At 33.2% G+C, this 15480-nt stretch overlaps 1 protein-coding gene across 7 annotated transcripts in view; it reads right to left on the bottom strand.

Annotated features, from left to right (window-relative positions):
• Positions 1-15480, bottom strand: part of PHF20L1 (PHD finger protein 20 like 1) — a 71385-nt gene that overhangs the window by 44161 nt on the left and 11744 nt on the right. For 5 of the 7 annotated variants that reach the window (XM_063079477.1, XM_063079484.1, XM_063079479.1 and 2 more), the window contains 4 exons: positions 8227-8398; positions 7992-8076; positions 4274-4362; positions 3972-4049 (listed from right to left, as the gene is read on the bottom strand). In XM_063079477.1, the coding sequence (XP_062935547.1) occupies positions 3972-4049; positions 4274-4362; positions 7992-8076; positions 8227-8398 (424 nt within the window). The remainder of the gene's footprint in view (positions 1-3971; positions 4050-4273; positions 4363-7991; positions 8077-8226; positions 8399-15480) is intronic. The other 2 variants (XM_063079481.1, XM_063079482.1) reach the window with 1 other exon arrangement.

The raw sequence follows: 15480 nt of genomic DNA, 5'->3' as shown, positions 1-15480 counted from the left end.
TCTAAAGCTTTCAATGTTCAGATACCAATTTCTCATAACAGCTTAATTAATATTACTGATGAAGAAAAAATGAGCTATGAGACTTGACCAACGTAAAGCACACACTGTCAGTCTCCAGATTAATTTCTCTCCCTCTATAACCTCCTGGGTTGGTGTTAGTTACCGTTCTTCTGAGGTGTAAATATTTATTTTTCCTGAGTTAATTTTTTTACTTTGTTGCTGAATAAATTTTACTATCTTATTTTTAACTAAAAATGCTTATTGTAAAAAATATGAAAATGTGTAAAGAATTATAAAGTGTGCTAAAATTTCAATTTTCACAATCTGAAAGATTACTTCAAAACAAACATTTGGAGTATCTACAAAGTTAATCTCCCACTACAGCCACTAATCACTGCCAAATAGACCCCCAATGCAGATTCATCCAAAATGTATATTAAATTCCTAGTCCAAGCAACAAAAAACAATTTCATAATATCAAATGAATTTAATTCATGGGTTATATTAACAAATATAATATAGGTAAATAAAATTAAGCAATAAGCAACATAGGTTGATAGCTATCCAGCCTTGAAAATAAATGGTGAAGACAGTAAGCCATTAAAAAAACAAACAAAATCTCTCTCGCTCTCCCCATGATTGAAATGAACTGAAAACATCATGTGATTACACCTAACACATTCATTCATCAATTTTCTATTGAATATCTTGCTATATATACCAGGATCCATGCTAAGCATTCAAGAGACAACAGTTAATAAAAGAGTAGTTCTTCCCATAATGAATTCACAGGCAAATGAGATTATAAGACAATGTGACAGAAGATATGTTAAAGGAATAAACCAAACACTATGAGAGAACGAAAAGATTAAGTTTGACTGATGAGAAAGACTAGTGGAAGGCTTCAGGGAAAATAACGGATGAGTTGAACCCTGAAGATAAGTAGGAATCTGCTAGGAAAGAGGGCAGTAGAAAAGGAGAAAATGGGCCCTCCTAGCAAAGGGAAAAACATTAAACAAAGGCATGGACATCAAAGTGTGCAGGAATGGGAAAGAGTCGTGGAAGGCTCAAGGAGCATCAAGTGTACCTAAAAGCATTATGAGTAAGTTGAGTCTTGAGACTACTATTTAAGTAGTAAGGAAACCACCACCAATGAAAAAAAAAAAAAAAAAATTGAGAGAGATCAATCAACAAAGTAGAAAGAGAAATAAGAGCAAGTACAACCAGATAAGCAAAGTGTTACATGCAGCAGAGATCATAAGTCTGCAGACTTATTAACAGCAGAACATTTAATTCTGAGTTTCACACTGTGGGGGAAATATTAAGTTGTTAGAGAAATCTTGACAAATATCAATGGTAATTTCCATTCCAAGTTGTTTTCTACCTCAAAGAGAAAATTAGAAGAGAATCATGCTGCATCTTGTAAAATTTAAATTATTTGGTATTTAAAAAAATGATTCTTGATCATATGACTTGTTAAACATGGGAATCACTGAAGCCATGTGATTGAAGAATTCTATTATTTTGCTCTTGCATTTTTAAATAGGAAAGCTTCACTGTCAAAAATAACTGGTGTGATCTTTATATGAATTAGAACTAATGATGATACATTTCCAAGTTCTCTTTAGAGAACATAATAGATTAGTGCAGTAAACTTAGCACTATGCTTGAAATCAGAAGATTTGGGTTCAAGGAGTCACTGTACATGTAATGGGTCAGTAAAACTTTAAGTCAAGTTACTCAATTCTCTGAGATTGGAATTCCTCAACTGTGAAACAGAAATATCAGCCATACTTATGTCAAAGGATTTACTGTGAGAATATAATAAAAAATATATACAGAAAATGCTTTGTAAATAGTAAAGGACCTTATGAGCCAAACTTCAACACCAGTGAGTTACAATGTAAACTTTATATCAGTACACTCTCAGGAAGAAAAAAGTAGGAGAGAAAATGTAAGTATATGCCCTGTTATCAGCCTCCAAATTAAAACTATATTGGCTCTACTCTTATCCTGTAATTACTGCTGTTATGTTCTTATTAAGGTGGAGTATCAGAAGTAACAGTAAGAAGTGAAGTATCTCATTAGATGGAGGAGTTAGTCTTCATCCTATAAAATATGTCAGTTCCATAGCTGTTTACGTATCAACACTACCATTCCACTAACAATTATGTAAAAGAAGAGAAAAAGGAAGGTAGGGAGGGAGAGAGGGGATCTTCTTAGGTAGTCAATATGTCCTCCGTACCTTCTTTCCCAGTGAGAAAATGTCTATAGATACAGTGTAAGAAGAACTATAGCTCATACTTCATCCACTATAGTATTAAAAGATCATCGAGGTAATCAAGCTAACCTCTTAATGCAAGAAGAGGTCTACCAGTAATAACCAATTGGTTCAAAGTGAGAAACGACAGCATCAAGACATTTATTTAGGCTTAAGAATATTAATTAATACAGGGGTTCACATATATAAAATTGTTATTCATGTCATATTTTATACAGGTCCTATAAAAAGTTTAGGGAAGAGAATTTCCACACTGCATTTATTTGATGCATTATTCTTTGCTATGTTAATAAAATAAATTTTACTTTATATCTTTATAAAGGAATTCACAAAGTATTCAAAATCTAGGTAATACACAAGATAGGATTCTCTTAGCCTTGCCCAAACTATACCTGATTTAGCACATTTCCTAGATGAAAACAAGTCAAAAACACTCATAAAATGGGAGCAATTTATAAAAGCCAATTCTACAAGTATCTCTAAAGTGCTTGTCATTAAGAATTATGAAGAAAAAATGAAATATTAAAGGAAATATAGCATTACCCCAATATTTTTTCCAGTAGTTTTGTATTTTGGCATTGATTTTAATGTTAACATACACCATAATGTGACAAAAATACTTATTAAAAATAAACACTGTAAACATCCAATAAGCTTAATTTTTACAACCTATAATTTTGCCACAAACCAAATTGGCTCAATGCCCCACTTTAAAAAAAACAAAAAGCTTTGAGGCATTAATACTAGTGCCATTTCATGAACATCTGAATAACCAGAATAACAAAATAATAGTTTTAAAGCAAAAAAAAAAAAAAAAAAATTGAGACTTTTGTTTAAATAGGTATATACTAAACTATGTTGCTAAGACTTTAATCAATCTCTTTATGCAGTAACTGAGAAATCACACCACCGAATGCTTAAAAGAACATTTTATTTATACATACATGTAAGAAGACATGAAGCAATTCCCTGATCAGAAGCTTTTTCATTCTGAATAGTATTTACATATTAATTGGGGAAAAAACTCTAATAGCTCATCATTTCATAACTAAATTTTTGAAAACCAAGTGATTGAAAACAATCACACCTCTCAGATTTCTTTAGGAATAATGTTTTTAAATGTGGTGGTATACACTTCTAGACTATTAAATGTTTACATTTGACTGAAGATGACTAGATGAATTTCAACGCATTCCAGAATATTTTTCCCTGCACAGTATGGAACAAATATGTAGCATATTTCCATATTAAACATTTATGTAGACTACTTTCAAGCTCTTAAGATTAATTGTAGGTCCAGGTGCTGAAAATCCCAAATAACAGCAGAACAAAAAAGAAAATACTTTAAATTTCTAATGGCACCTTTTCTTTCCAGTATTTCAGGAGACAGAGTCAACAAATGGAATCATGATTTTAACTCCATCCCAGATGCTCCCTCATCCCAGATGCTTACCGTTCATTCTTGCTTTGAGCAGTGACAAAGCATGTAACTACACTGCTTCATCATGTGACTCAGAGAGCCCTACCTGAAACAGCCTACAGAGCGTCAGGTAAGCGCCTTTTAAAGAAGGATGAATGACTATGATTTGTAGAAGGAAAGAAGAGGATAAGAAACTCAATAAAAATTAACTTTCTAAGTGATACTATATACCAGGAAAACAAAACAAAATTTTTAAAAAAAGGCACTTACCTCACTTCCCATAGACTGGTTACACGATCCAGCTGGGTCGATAGGACAACACCAGCTTAGTGGATGCTGGGATTTCACCTGGAACAGAAACTAGTGACCTATAACTTTAGCAGGTCTAAAACCAAAGAAGCAAAAATCAAGTGTATAATTTATTTTACATTCTAAGCTTCTTTTTCTTGCTGCTATTTGGGGCTGTCAGCACATAACCCTACAATTAGTTCACTTTTTAAAAACATATATATTTTGATTTTCACCATTCAGGATGATATCTCCGGGTAGCCAGGAATACTGAACACTCTTACCTGCCCCTTAGCATCCTCGGGCATGGCTTTAATGTGCATTCTTTTTAAACAACGAATTACTCCATCATAAAACTGAACTGTGAATGTTCCTGAAATAGGAGCAAGTCAGAATCATCAGAAAATATAACTCAACCTTACAGCAGCAACTCTTGAAATCTAACAAATAGACCTGATATAAATAAACGCTCTGAGACTGCAATAACTGCAAACATACACCTCTTTTAAGGACTCCATCAAGTTAAGTTTACTTTCTCCCTCTAAAAACAACACTGAATTCATATTTTCATGAAAAAGTGCACAGATTTAGTCTTGATTAAGTTAGTTCCATGTAATTCTGAATTTTACTGAAGGATTTTAAAATTTATTTTGTAATCATTTAAATATGTTTTGACTTATATCTCACAAAAATAAAATCATTATTTACAAAAATGTGTAATATTTCCAAAGGAATTATCATTTGGTCTCTTTGAAAATTTCTTCAAAATAAATAACAGAGAGAAAGATCTGATATACAGAAAAAATCATTTTCCCAAAAAGAGATTACTCCTTTGGCAATAGTAATGAACTGACAAATAAGAACTATAGAATCCTATACTTTTAAGCTAGAAAACACCTTACAAATCCTCTCTATAAAAGTCTTCATGTGCAAATCAGGACACCGAACTCCAGGAAAGCTGAATGCTGCATCCAGTGACATTCAGCTAAGCAGAAGCCCAGCCATAACTATCACTCCCGATCTAGTCTAGCTATGTATGCCTTTCCTACTGACTCATCCTACTTTCAGGACTCAAGATTCTGTTTGCATGTCAGTTATGAAGCACAGGCAGTTCTGTTGCAGATCCCATGCTCTCAAGTCAATATAAGCCAGTACTATTGGAAAATACATAAATTACATAGATTTTATACTTATGAATATTCATATGTTTTTCTATCATTTCATAGATGAATGTTTTTCTACCATTTCACAAATGAGGGCAGAGTGCCACTTTAAATAAACAGATACTTGGCCTTTACAAAAGAAGTATAAACAAGAAATGTAATAATTATTAATGGTTTTGGAGTTGGCACCAAAACCAATGGCATATACGTGCAAAGATTTTTCTTTTTTTGTCATTTGAACAACACCATTTGTTTTCATGGCTTTCAATAATTAGCATAATGCTAAATATCACAGATACAAAGATCTAAACTCAAGTTATAACGACTGAGCAGGTGAATAGCAAGGATGTAAAGATGTTGGAAAAATTTTGAGAATGCCTACTGTACCTTGCACTACCATCATTTCTGTAACTGTCTGTCCTCGTTCATCTTCCATACGGCATTCAAGATGAGCCCAGGTGGCTCGCTAGGCCACCCAAGCATTCAGCCCTCCCTGCCTTTGCTCATACTATTTCCACTGCTGTGATCCCTTCCTCCTTTCCTCATGCCTGTCTCACTCCAACCCACTCTTCAAGGACCATCCCTAAAGATGAAAACTTCTCAGACCACTCCAGTCCACACTGATCGGCCCCTTCTCTTCTCTTCTCTTCTGTAAACTGTGTTACAAAAACCTAAAAGTTCACATTTGTTAGTTTTGTTTTGCTTTTATACTGAATTGAGGGCTTCCTTTGCTTTTATTTCTTTTTTGAGGGGGGCGGGGGGAAGCAGGCTCATCCACCATACAGGGCATATAGAAATCACAAAATTAATACCTCTAGTGGAGATTTTTTAAAAATGAATATCTGCCAATATTTCACGAAGGGTTCACTGAAACTACTCCTGAAAATGGCAGGGATCACAATGAGTATCATCACTCTTCCACTAATGTAAGCTTAATTAATTTAGCATTAATGTCTACATTAAATGCCTGTGAATAAATGGGGCAGGAAAAAGAATGAGTGATTTTGTTTCTGAGTGTGTGCTGTGTGTGTATGTATGCATGCACTTGCATATGCATATATTCAGGCAACTTTATGCACAGAAGGAAGGTCCCAAAGCTCTCCACACTTAAAAAAACTGTTTTTAATTAAAGTAGAGAGTATTGTTTAGTTTAGCTTTATTTTGTTTTGGGGGGATCCCATTAACCAACAGAAAGATTCTTTACTTACTTCCCTTCCATGAATTGTTACTGACTGCCTACTCTGTGCTGGGCTCTGGACTAGACACTGGGAAGTCAATGTGAATAAATAAGACTTGCGAATGTGAGTGAGCTCCATAACACAGGTATATAGGAGTTTAAGTGCATAGTGAAACATACATCCCACTAGAAAAGGAGAAATAACCTGCACACCTAATGACTTGAGAGGTTTCTCAACACTTCCTGCAGTAAGATAACTGGTGGTAATAAAGCCAAATTCATGATTTCAATTCATTGAAACAATTAATTGGATTAAGGTGCTTGTAAAGTTATAACATGATATCTAGCTAGATTATGATTTACTTTTTCACACCTAACATTCCTTAATGTATTTTTTAAATGTCTTCCTCTTCTTTCTCTCAAAGTTTGTGGTTTAAATCTCTTCCATGGCTCCCATCACTTCTAAATAAAATTCAAATTCTTCAGCAAGATTATAAGACACTTCATATATCAATTCTTAACTCTCTCTCCAATCTCTTAGACCCCTATTCTACCCCCTTTAAAGGAATCCTTCACTCCAAACAATGTGCAGTTACTTAAAATGACATTCCTTTCTCGTCTCTATTATTTTCTACACACCATTTCTTCTGCCAGAAGCCTTTTTATCCATTCTTTATCTAGCTAATTTGTCTTTCAAAAGTCAGTTTAAAGGAAGTGCCCCTTACTTAGATTAAACACCCTTCTTGCCAAAAAGCTGTTGCTCAATGTTTCTTTAGTGAAAACAATGAATAAACAGACATTTAAGAAATAATTGTAATAGAAAACTAATGTATTACTGACTTGAAAAATATAAAATAAAAAATAAAATACAAGTATTTCACAACAATTTTAAATGAGATTTTTAAATGAGAAATTCAAGAAATATTTGTTTTCAATAACAATTTAAATATTAATTCTCACACCTTTCCAAATTAATCAGTATAAAAGTTCTATTTTTTAAATTCATTATCTGTCCAATAGATTCATCAGTCTTATACCACACTAACATACCTGATTTCTGTTATTGTCAACATTTTTGATCACTTCAGTACCTTTTACTCAGCATCTGATATTCTAACAAATGTCCACAAAAGGTAACTGGGAAAATTAATTCAATTATTTATAGAAATGAATGGAAGGGGAGAGGGAAGAGACACAATAAAGAAATTCTCAAATTGATAAATTTCCATACCCTTTCCTCAGAAAATATTGTACGTATTTCACTTGCAAGTTGAACTGATTTTAATTTCCCCATATCTTTACCCTGTTCTCACACTCTGGTTGAGATGATCATAAATACAGCTTAGCCACAAATGGAAACAGAGAAGTAGAAATAAAATGCATATAACATAGCCTGTAAACTGAAAGTCGAAAATTTTAATCAACTATTTACTTCTACTAATTAAAAGTTTATTTAGGCAATAAATCATGTGACATCTTATTCTGTACAATATATAACAAATTAAATGCTCCCCCAAAAGAATACTAGTAAGAAATTCATTCAGAAAAATATAGAGAGGTAAAATCTATATGTAAAAACTATATATGCTACTTAAAATTAAAAATACAGCAAAATTTTACTATTAATCCCATTTTAAGTTTCAGATAATTTCAAACACATACCTTCTTTGTTAATTGCTTCAATCTTGGCAGGATAATAGCGACAGTCTGTCCAACGAGCCAGGACTTCTTCTCCAGCTTTAAAATCCTATTTTAAACAACTTTTTAAGATCAATTCCATGTATAATAAATAAACTTTTCCTTAACAAAAACAGGCTTTTGAAAAATCTAACAGAATCCTTTTAAAATATGTCATTATATATGTACCAAAATTAGCAAATGGAAAAAGCTTGCTTACAAAGAAATCTTCCTCATCTTTTAGCCCTTCTTTTCTCAGTGCAGGTCTCTCAAGGGGTCGCAATCTATTGCTATCCCAGTAAATCCACTCATCATAACGATGACTCCAGCGCTCAAAATGGACCAACATCTTGCCCTCCTCATAGTCGATTTTTTCAATTCGTGATGGATACCTCAAAAATAAAACAGCTTTATATGAAGTGAATATCCTTATATTTCTTTATACAAAGTATTAAATACATTTAACTGAAATACTGCTTATCATTAGTATGTCCATATTTTTAAACTATAGAACCAACAAAGTTTTCTTTATTATTGTTGTCTTTTTTAAATCACTGTTCTCAAGATCTGAGGAAATAAACCCTTTGATACACTCCAGTGGAAATATAAATTACTGCACTCTTTTAGGAAGTAATGTGGTAACGTGTCAAGAGTATTAACATATTCCTACTTTTTGAACCAATAATTCCAAATCTGGAACTATACACACAAAGCATTATTTATAATAACAAAGAAAACAGGAACCATCACAAAATATGGTTGGAAAAACTGAAGACTGTCTTTAGCTATGCTATACACACAATGGTATATCTACCGAATGGAATATTATTATAGTCTTTAAATATGGAGTTTACAAAGAATTTATGATGTGAGAAAATGTAAAAAATAAGCTCTGTATTTATTAGAATTATAAATGTGTAAATTTTGTCTAGAAAGAAATACAAATATAGCAACATGTACAGTTGTCTCTATATGGCATACACACACTTTGTTCCTTTTTTCTTTACTTTCCAATATTTTATAGTGAGCATCAATTATGGTAAGAGAAAGGTCATAGTAAGGGAAAGGTCAATAAAACCTTAAATTTAAAAACATAAAAATAATATTTCATTGTTCTGTCTTCATGTGTGATGATCCTCCTGTGATTAATTCCAAACTAAAATGTAGTTAACTCAAAACTTTCTACAAGGAAAACTGCCTCATCATCCCTAGTGTCCTGTATCAAAATGTTCACAGACGACTAATTTTCTTAAAAGTATGATTAAATGACATTAAGAACTCAATAGCAGCACAAGGTAGATGATTCAGCAGTAATAGCTTATCTCATATTTTTGGTAGTTTCTGATAAATTTGGAATCTTTGTTTTCCCTGTGGAAAACTAGCTTTATGTATAGAGCACAACAGACCTTACATAACTTTGAAATTTAGGAACTGATTACCACCTGCTTTATAGATCATGCTACTCAAGGTTTTCAGACATTTCGATGGCTCTGAATCATTCTCTGGTATGGCTTCTTTCTTCTCTGACAGTCAACCCCACTTTGGTCTAATCATACTGAACTACTTGGAATTTCCTCGAACACATCATGCTCTATCAAGCATTTGTGCTTTTATACATTTTATTCTTTCTGCCTAGCCCTAAACTGTCTTTCCCTCCTTTGTATACTCATAGTTCAAGACTTGGCTAAGCAAGTAATCACTGTGTGAAGACTTCCTAACTCCCCTCCCCCCAGTGCTCTCAGCACTCAACACCTTACAATCATCTCTGTATACATTCCTAAACTTGGTGCTACAGAGCATCTATATTCCTTCAGATGTTGATACATGTGGCACAAAAAAGGGTCCATGGTCAAATAAGCTAGGAAAATACTTGATCAAAAAAGGTACCAGCCAGCTGCCAAAAAAAAAGAAAAAATGCTGTCTTTATTCTTGGTACTGTCAAAAAGATTAAACAATCAGTATTAATAAACTTAGGGAAATACGTAAACTCTTTTCTCACAGTATAGTTATTCACATTCCTCAAGACAGTAGAGAGCTAAGGAACATGATGTTAGAAACGCTACGCTGGCCTGGGAGCTTTTGTGGATAACCAAGTCACGTTCACCTTCTTAGCCCTCAGCATCTAGCACAGTGACTGGAAACACAGAACAGCCACTCAGGGAATGTTCAGTAGGAAAAGGAAATGATGCTAAAGAAAGACAATCTGCACATTTCTTCAGAATTAAGAAAACTGTTGACCCAACAATAACCTTAAGATCTTAGTCTTAGTCTTTTTAGGGGAGTGGCTGTGGGTAAGGGAATATTTTGCTAAACAAATGCATAAAAAGAAGAAAATCTAGTAGATTAACCTACTTCCTGAGGTGGAAATGCCTACTCCAGTCACTCCTAATCAATGCTATAAAATGCTTGTCTTCTGCAGTGTTGCTCTGGTTTTGTTTGTTTTTTGCTGCTCTGGTTTTTAAAGCATAAGCATTGTCAATATCATTAAGGGAAGTCTAGAACAAGGCTGTCCTTTATTTTTCTATATTCACTAGCCACTAAAGTACTATAAAGTGATTTTTATCAATTATATAAGTTGATAAATTTGTCTCAAAACATAAGAGCCTCTAATTTCATATGCTTATCATCACATCTTTTAAATTTTGAATAAAAAATAAGGGGTTTACTCTCTAGGTTTCTTCAGGTTCTAAATGTATACAACTTTACATATTTGAAACATTTCTCAAAGTAAGACTAGTCCCCAGTAACAGAGTTAAACACATTTTTATTTTCATAAAATGATTCAATTCAGTAAAGAATCAATCTAAATGAGTTCAAATAATTTAAATCTGGACTGCATTTTTAAGTATGGTTTTTTTAAAAGATTTCAAATTCTGTTGGCTGAGAGGATGCCTGATACAACAAGATTAAAAACTATATTTTGGGGAAGCTCTTCAGGATAAGTTACAGCATGTTATAATCTAGAGATTAATATGTATGTACACTTGGGATGAAGGCCAAGAATTAAATAAGTAACACAAATTACTCAAGATTATAATCTATTTTAATTTTTACAATGTTTACTAATCAGATTTTGAATCTTAAATATGTCAGAAATATTACCATTATCAAGAATATCACATTTCTGTTTATTCATTCAACATAAATTTAAACATCTAATAAGACTAAAGCATTTGCTAGGCACTGTCTAGATAAAAAAAGAAACGTAACTCCTACCATCAATGAGCTTAGCTTAGAGTCAGGTGAGGAGAAAGAAGAATCAGAATATTTATTGTCACATGTATGCCAGACTCTATGTTCTTTACTTACTGAGTGTCAACCGCTCTTTATACACTTTATCTCCTTTGATTCTGGTAACCATCCAAGGTGTAGATAACACAGTCCCCACTTAACACACGAAGACCTGTCCAAGAATATACATGGTGCAGCCAGTATTCAAAGCCAAGACTAACTGGCACAAAAGCTTATGCTCCATGCCAATAGGAGAAATGGAATAAGGCCTGTATCTAAGGAATTATATCATACACAGCAAAAATGGTAAGCGCATACAAAATTTTACCCCAGATGAGTTAATAGTTCAGAGAAAATTACATGAGATGTTTTAATAGTTCAGAGAAAATTGGGGAGATCACTAAAGGTTCTTGGGACACTTTGTTGTACTTGGAGGGGATTTCTAGGATTTAGACTTAATGAATATAGCACAAAGGTAAAGTATATACACAGAACATAATTCATTTAATCAATGTTCATTTACTTAAACTATCATGTGACTTTGGGTTAGGCAAGCACCCAACATGGATTCAGAGACAAGGAGGATGTGGTGTCTGTCTTCAAGAACCTCATGTTCAGAGACCGGAGGGGCACTCAAAGGAAATAGTAATATACCCTTTGGCTAGATGACATGTAAGTAGTAATGTAAATGAAGGAGGATACTGGGACATCAGATTGGACTTGTCAGCTTGGTTCAACCTTGAAGGGCTTTGAAATAGCAAACTAATGAAATGACCCTTTATTCTACAGACAACAGGGAGTCACTTAAAGTTTGTACTTAATTTGATTATCAGTTACACCTTAGAACATAAAAAAAATAACATGAAGATCTTTGCAATACACCTGAAATGTACAAAATGGCAATTTAGCATATAATTTTATACACTGAAATGATTTCCCTGTTCTAGCAGATGGCCCACAGTAATAAGGTTTTGATACACACAGTAAAAGAAAAATACTGACTGTTAAATTGTATTCACAAATGCCTCTCTATCTTGAACTACAATATTATTATTTTTATGTACTATTTATATTTTATTATAATTGACTGAATTGAATATAGGATTTTTCTCATTGAATGTTTTTTGTTTTGTCATCTTTTAAAGGCTGAGTCATAGAAAGTTGTTAGAGTAAATAACAGCGATTATGCTCAGTCCCAGACATTTGTAAATGATTTGGAAAAAAGATTTAAGAAGTGGGAGACTGGGGTTTCACAGTTTAAAGTGTCAGAAATAAGATGCCAATAACAACAATTAGGATTAAGAAGAAAACAACCATAGCTGGCATCTCTCAAGGGTTCAACAGAACGAGATGGACAGGCAACCTCACTAAAAAGTATGATTCCTCAATACCAAAATTCCACAGAGTTCTTTTACCTCTTTTCTGTTCTACAAAATACCATAAAATTTCCACTATCTATCCTTCCTACTATAATCCCACTTTGAAATGCACGCATTGCTTAAATATCATTTTACTGCTGTAGAAAAGAAGGGATTGCTTCTACTGCTCTGGGTCTATCTTGAGCTCATACGTCTTTTATGATTGAATCCTGGAGAGCAGAGTTTACCCTCAAAAAACAAGAAAAATAATTCACCCTAAAACTGGTTCTTTCTAGCTCTTTTGGCTTAATGGAAATGAAGAGCATTATGAAATACTGAGAAGACTTTGAAATGATTCTTGTTGAATTTAACAGAATTTTCATATATGCAATTCAACTGATCTCTCAAGATTTCTTGGGACCCTTTCTGTATCAAAGTCCTCTAATGGTCAAGTTATACTATAGCGATAACCAGAGTACAGCAAGTCCATCATTAAGAATAAAAATTATTTTCATCTTCTCTGAACTCTTATAGCATTGCATTGCTTTATCTGATATACTGTCATTTTAACACTATGACTTGTGCCTCCCACTTGTACAATTGTTCAAAGAGAAGCAATATCTGTTCATTCTAGACTAAACCTGTAATCCAATAAGAACCAAACACTGACCAAAGAGGTTAGTTATTCACTGAATATAGTGTATTGGTTTTCTACAGTATCAACTCTTGAGTACTGTTAAAACACAAAGAGAATATGAGAGACCTAAAATGGGAATCAGCATTGCCAGTGAATTCCTATGTTCACTCACATCCTTAACTGTTTTACATGGGCAGGTCTTGACTCACCCACTAGGTCAAGAGACCATCAATTCCCTGTGGCTATATACAAAATAGTATGTGTTTGGCATAGATGTGTTGAATATTCTTTTGAGGTGGGGATTCCCAAGTTTAATCAGATTTCCAGAGGGGTCCATGATCAAAAAGAACAAAAACTCCTGAAGGCAAGATCATCTACTACTGGTGCTGCTTTCTCCTTGGATAAAAGAGGGAAAGAATGATGGGCATGCAGCTATGTCAAAAATATAATCCGTTGGATTAATAAAAAAATTCCTTTGTCTTCAATAAAACAATTAAATATTATATGAATTTAAGAAACTCATTCTGATAGTTTGATAGTATCCACACTTTTTACCTGTATTGATAAAGAAAGTCAACCATGAGAATGATAAGGAAAATTCCCTGATACGCTTATGGCCTAGAATTTCCTGCACTTAAGTCAAAGTACAGTTGATAACAACCTATGGATAGGTTTCAGTTCACTGAGCAAGACTGCAATATGTTATGCTACCAAATGTCCTGAAGACTTTTAGAATTCACTAAATTTGAGTAGAGATTTGACTAATTATTTGAATAAATGCCATATCAATCAAAAAGGCAATATTTTAAAAAATTGTCCCAATAAGTTATTCAGATTATGCATTTTAAATAATAGTCATTTTCTTGTTTATATTGATAATAAAATTTCTAATTTATGTAAATTTAGAAACTGACAGTTCTGCATTCATTTCACTTAATCGACAAAGAAAAAGAGAATCAAATACGTTAACACAATTACCATATAATGTAACAGCTACTACAGTAAAGACACAATATTACACTAGCAGACAGAAAGAGTATCTAAATAAGGATGTTCTCTCAGACAGGTGGTTCTTTAAGTTTTTAAAAGATAGTAATGTATGAAATACACTTAAAATAAGACTTAAACATGATCTAAATGTTAGCAGAATCCTAGGGAGCTAAATTAACAATTCAAAATAGTTTTGTGGATAAGAACTTCATCTATAACATGGCATTCATAAAAAAAAAAATTGACTAAAACAGAAGAGCTAGAAACAGAGGGATAAGGACTGCCTTTCACACAATTGTCAGGAAGAGGATTATTTGCCAAATAACAAAAATTAATGTAGAATGTAATCCAAAGCAAACAACATATTCTTGTAACCTAGTAACTCCAAAAATTTTAGCTTCCTGGAAGCACTTTAAACTTACATTATGCTTTGTAATTTTCAGAAGTGTTTTCTTACCCATTCACCCATTGATTATAACTGTAATAAGAATGTCACCTATTATTAGAACTCAGTGCTTTTAGATACTGCTTGTTAATTTGTTTCACACTTTAAAAACAATGCACTGAAAAACAAAACCCTTTTGATTAATTCAAACGATATTCCAAAATTAAATATAAATATAAAATAATCTAGAATTTCGAGAACATTCAGATAATAGCTTATAGGTCAAAATCACATCTTCTTCCAACACTGAATTCTAAGGGCCTCTTCACATTATTTCTCAGGTCCGCTTTTCAGACCTATTCATCTCCATGGTCCATGTCTAGTACAAGCTGCCAGTCACCCTGTTTCCTACTTGTCCACAACCTTCGAAGTAAAGAGAAGGTAAGAACAGATTTAATTATGTGTTCTCCTTTAAAACCAGTGGCAGCCACCCTTCAAATTAATGTTTCATTTCAGGTCACTGGACTTAACATCCTGTTCCTCTACCCTTTAGCACCTGAATCTCCTGCCATGCCTACCACTCATTCATACTGTCAGTTCTCACCCAAATCAAAATACCTGCACCACAGCCTTGCACTCATTACCTTCTCGCACCATGAGAATCCATTAGACTACTAAGAATTTCTTTCCTGCTCTATTAAAACCTGCTCTTCCTGTAACCAGTATTTGACTCAAAGTTTATGTACTTCATATAATTTTTTCAGGCTACTACAATCAAAGTTTTTGTTACTTAATTATACCAGCAAAACTCAAAATTATAGCAGGCTGCAGTCATCCAGTTCCATTTCTTACTATTGAGCACTTAAAATTTAA

This window comes from Cynocephalus volans, chromosome 15 (assembly GCF_027409185.1).
Source record: "Cynocephalus volans isolate mCynVol1 chromosome 15, mCynVol1.pri, whole genome shotgun sequence".
Lineage (NCBI taxonomy): Eukaryota > Metazoa > Chordata > Mammalia > Dermoptera > Cynocephalidae > Cynocephalus > Cynocephalus volans.
Note: the sequence above shows the minus strand (reverse complement) of the source record. Positions and strands in the feature narration are given on the sequence as shown.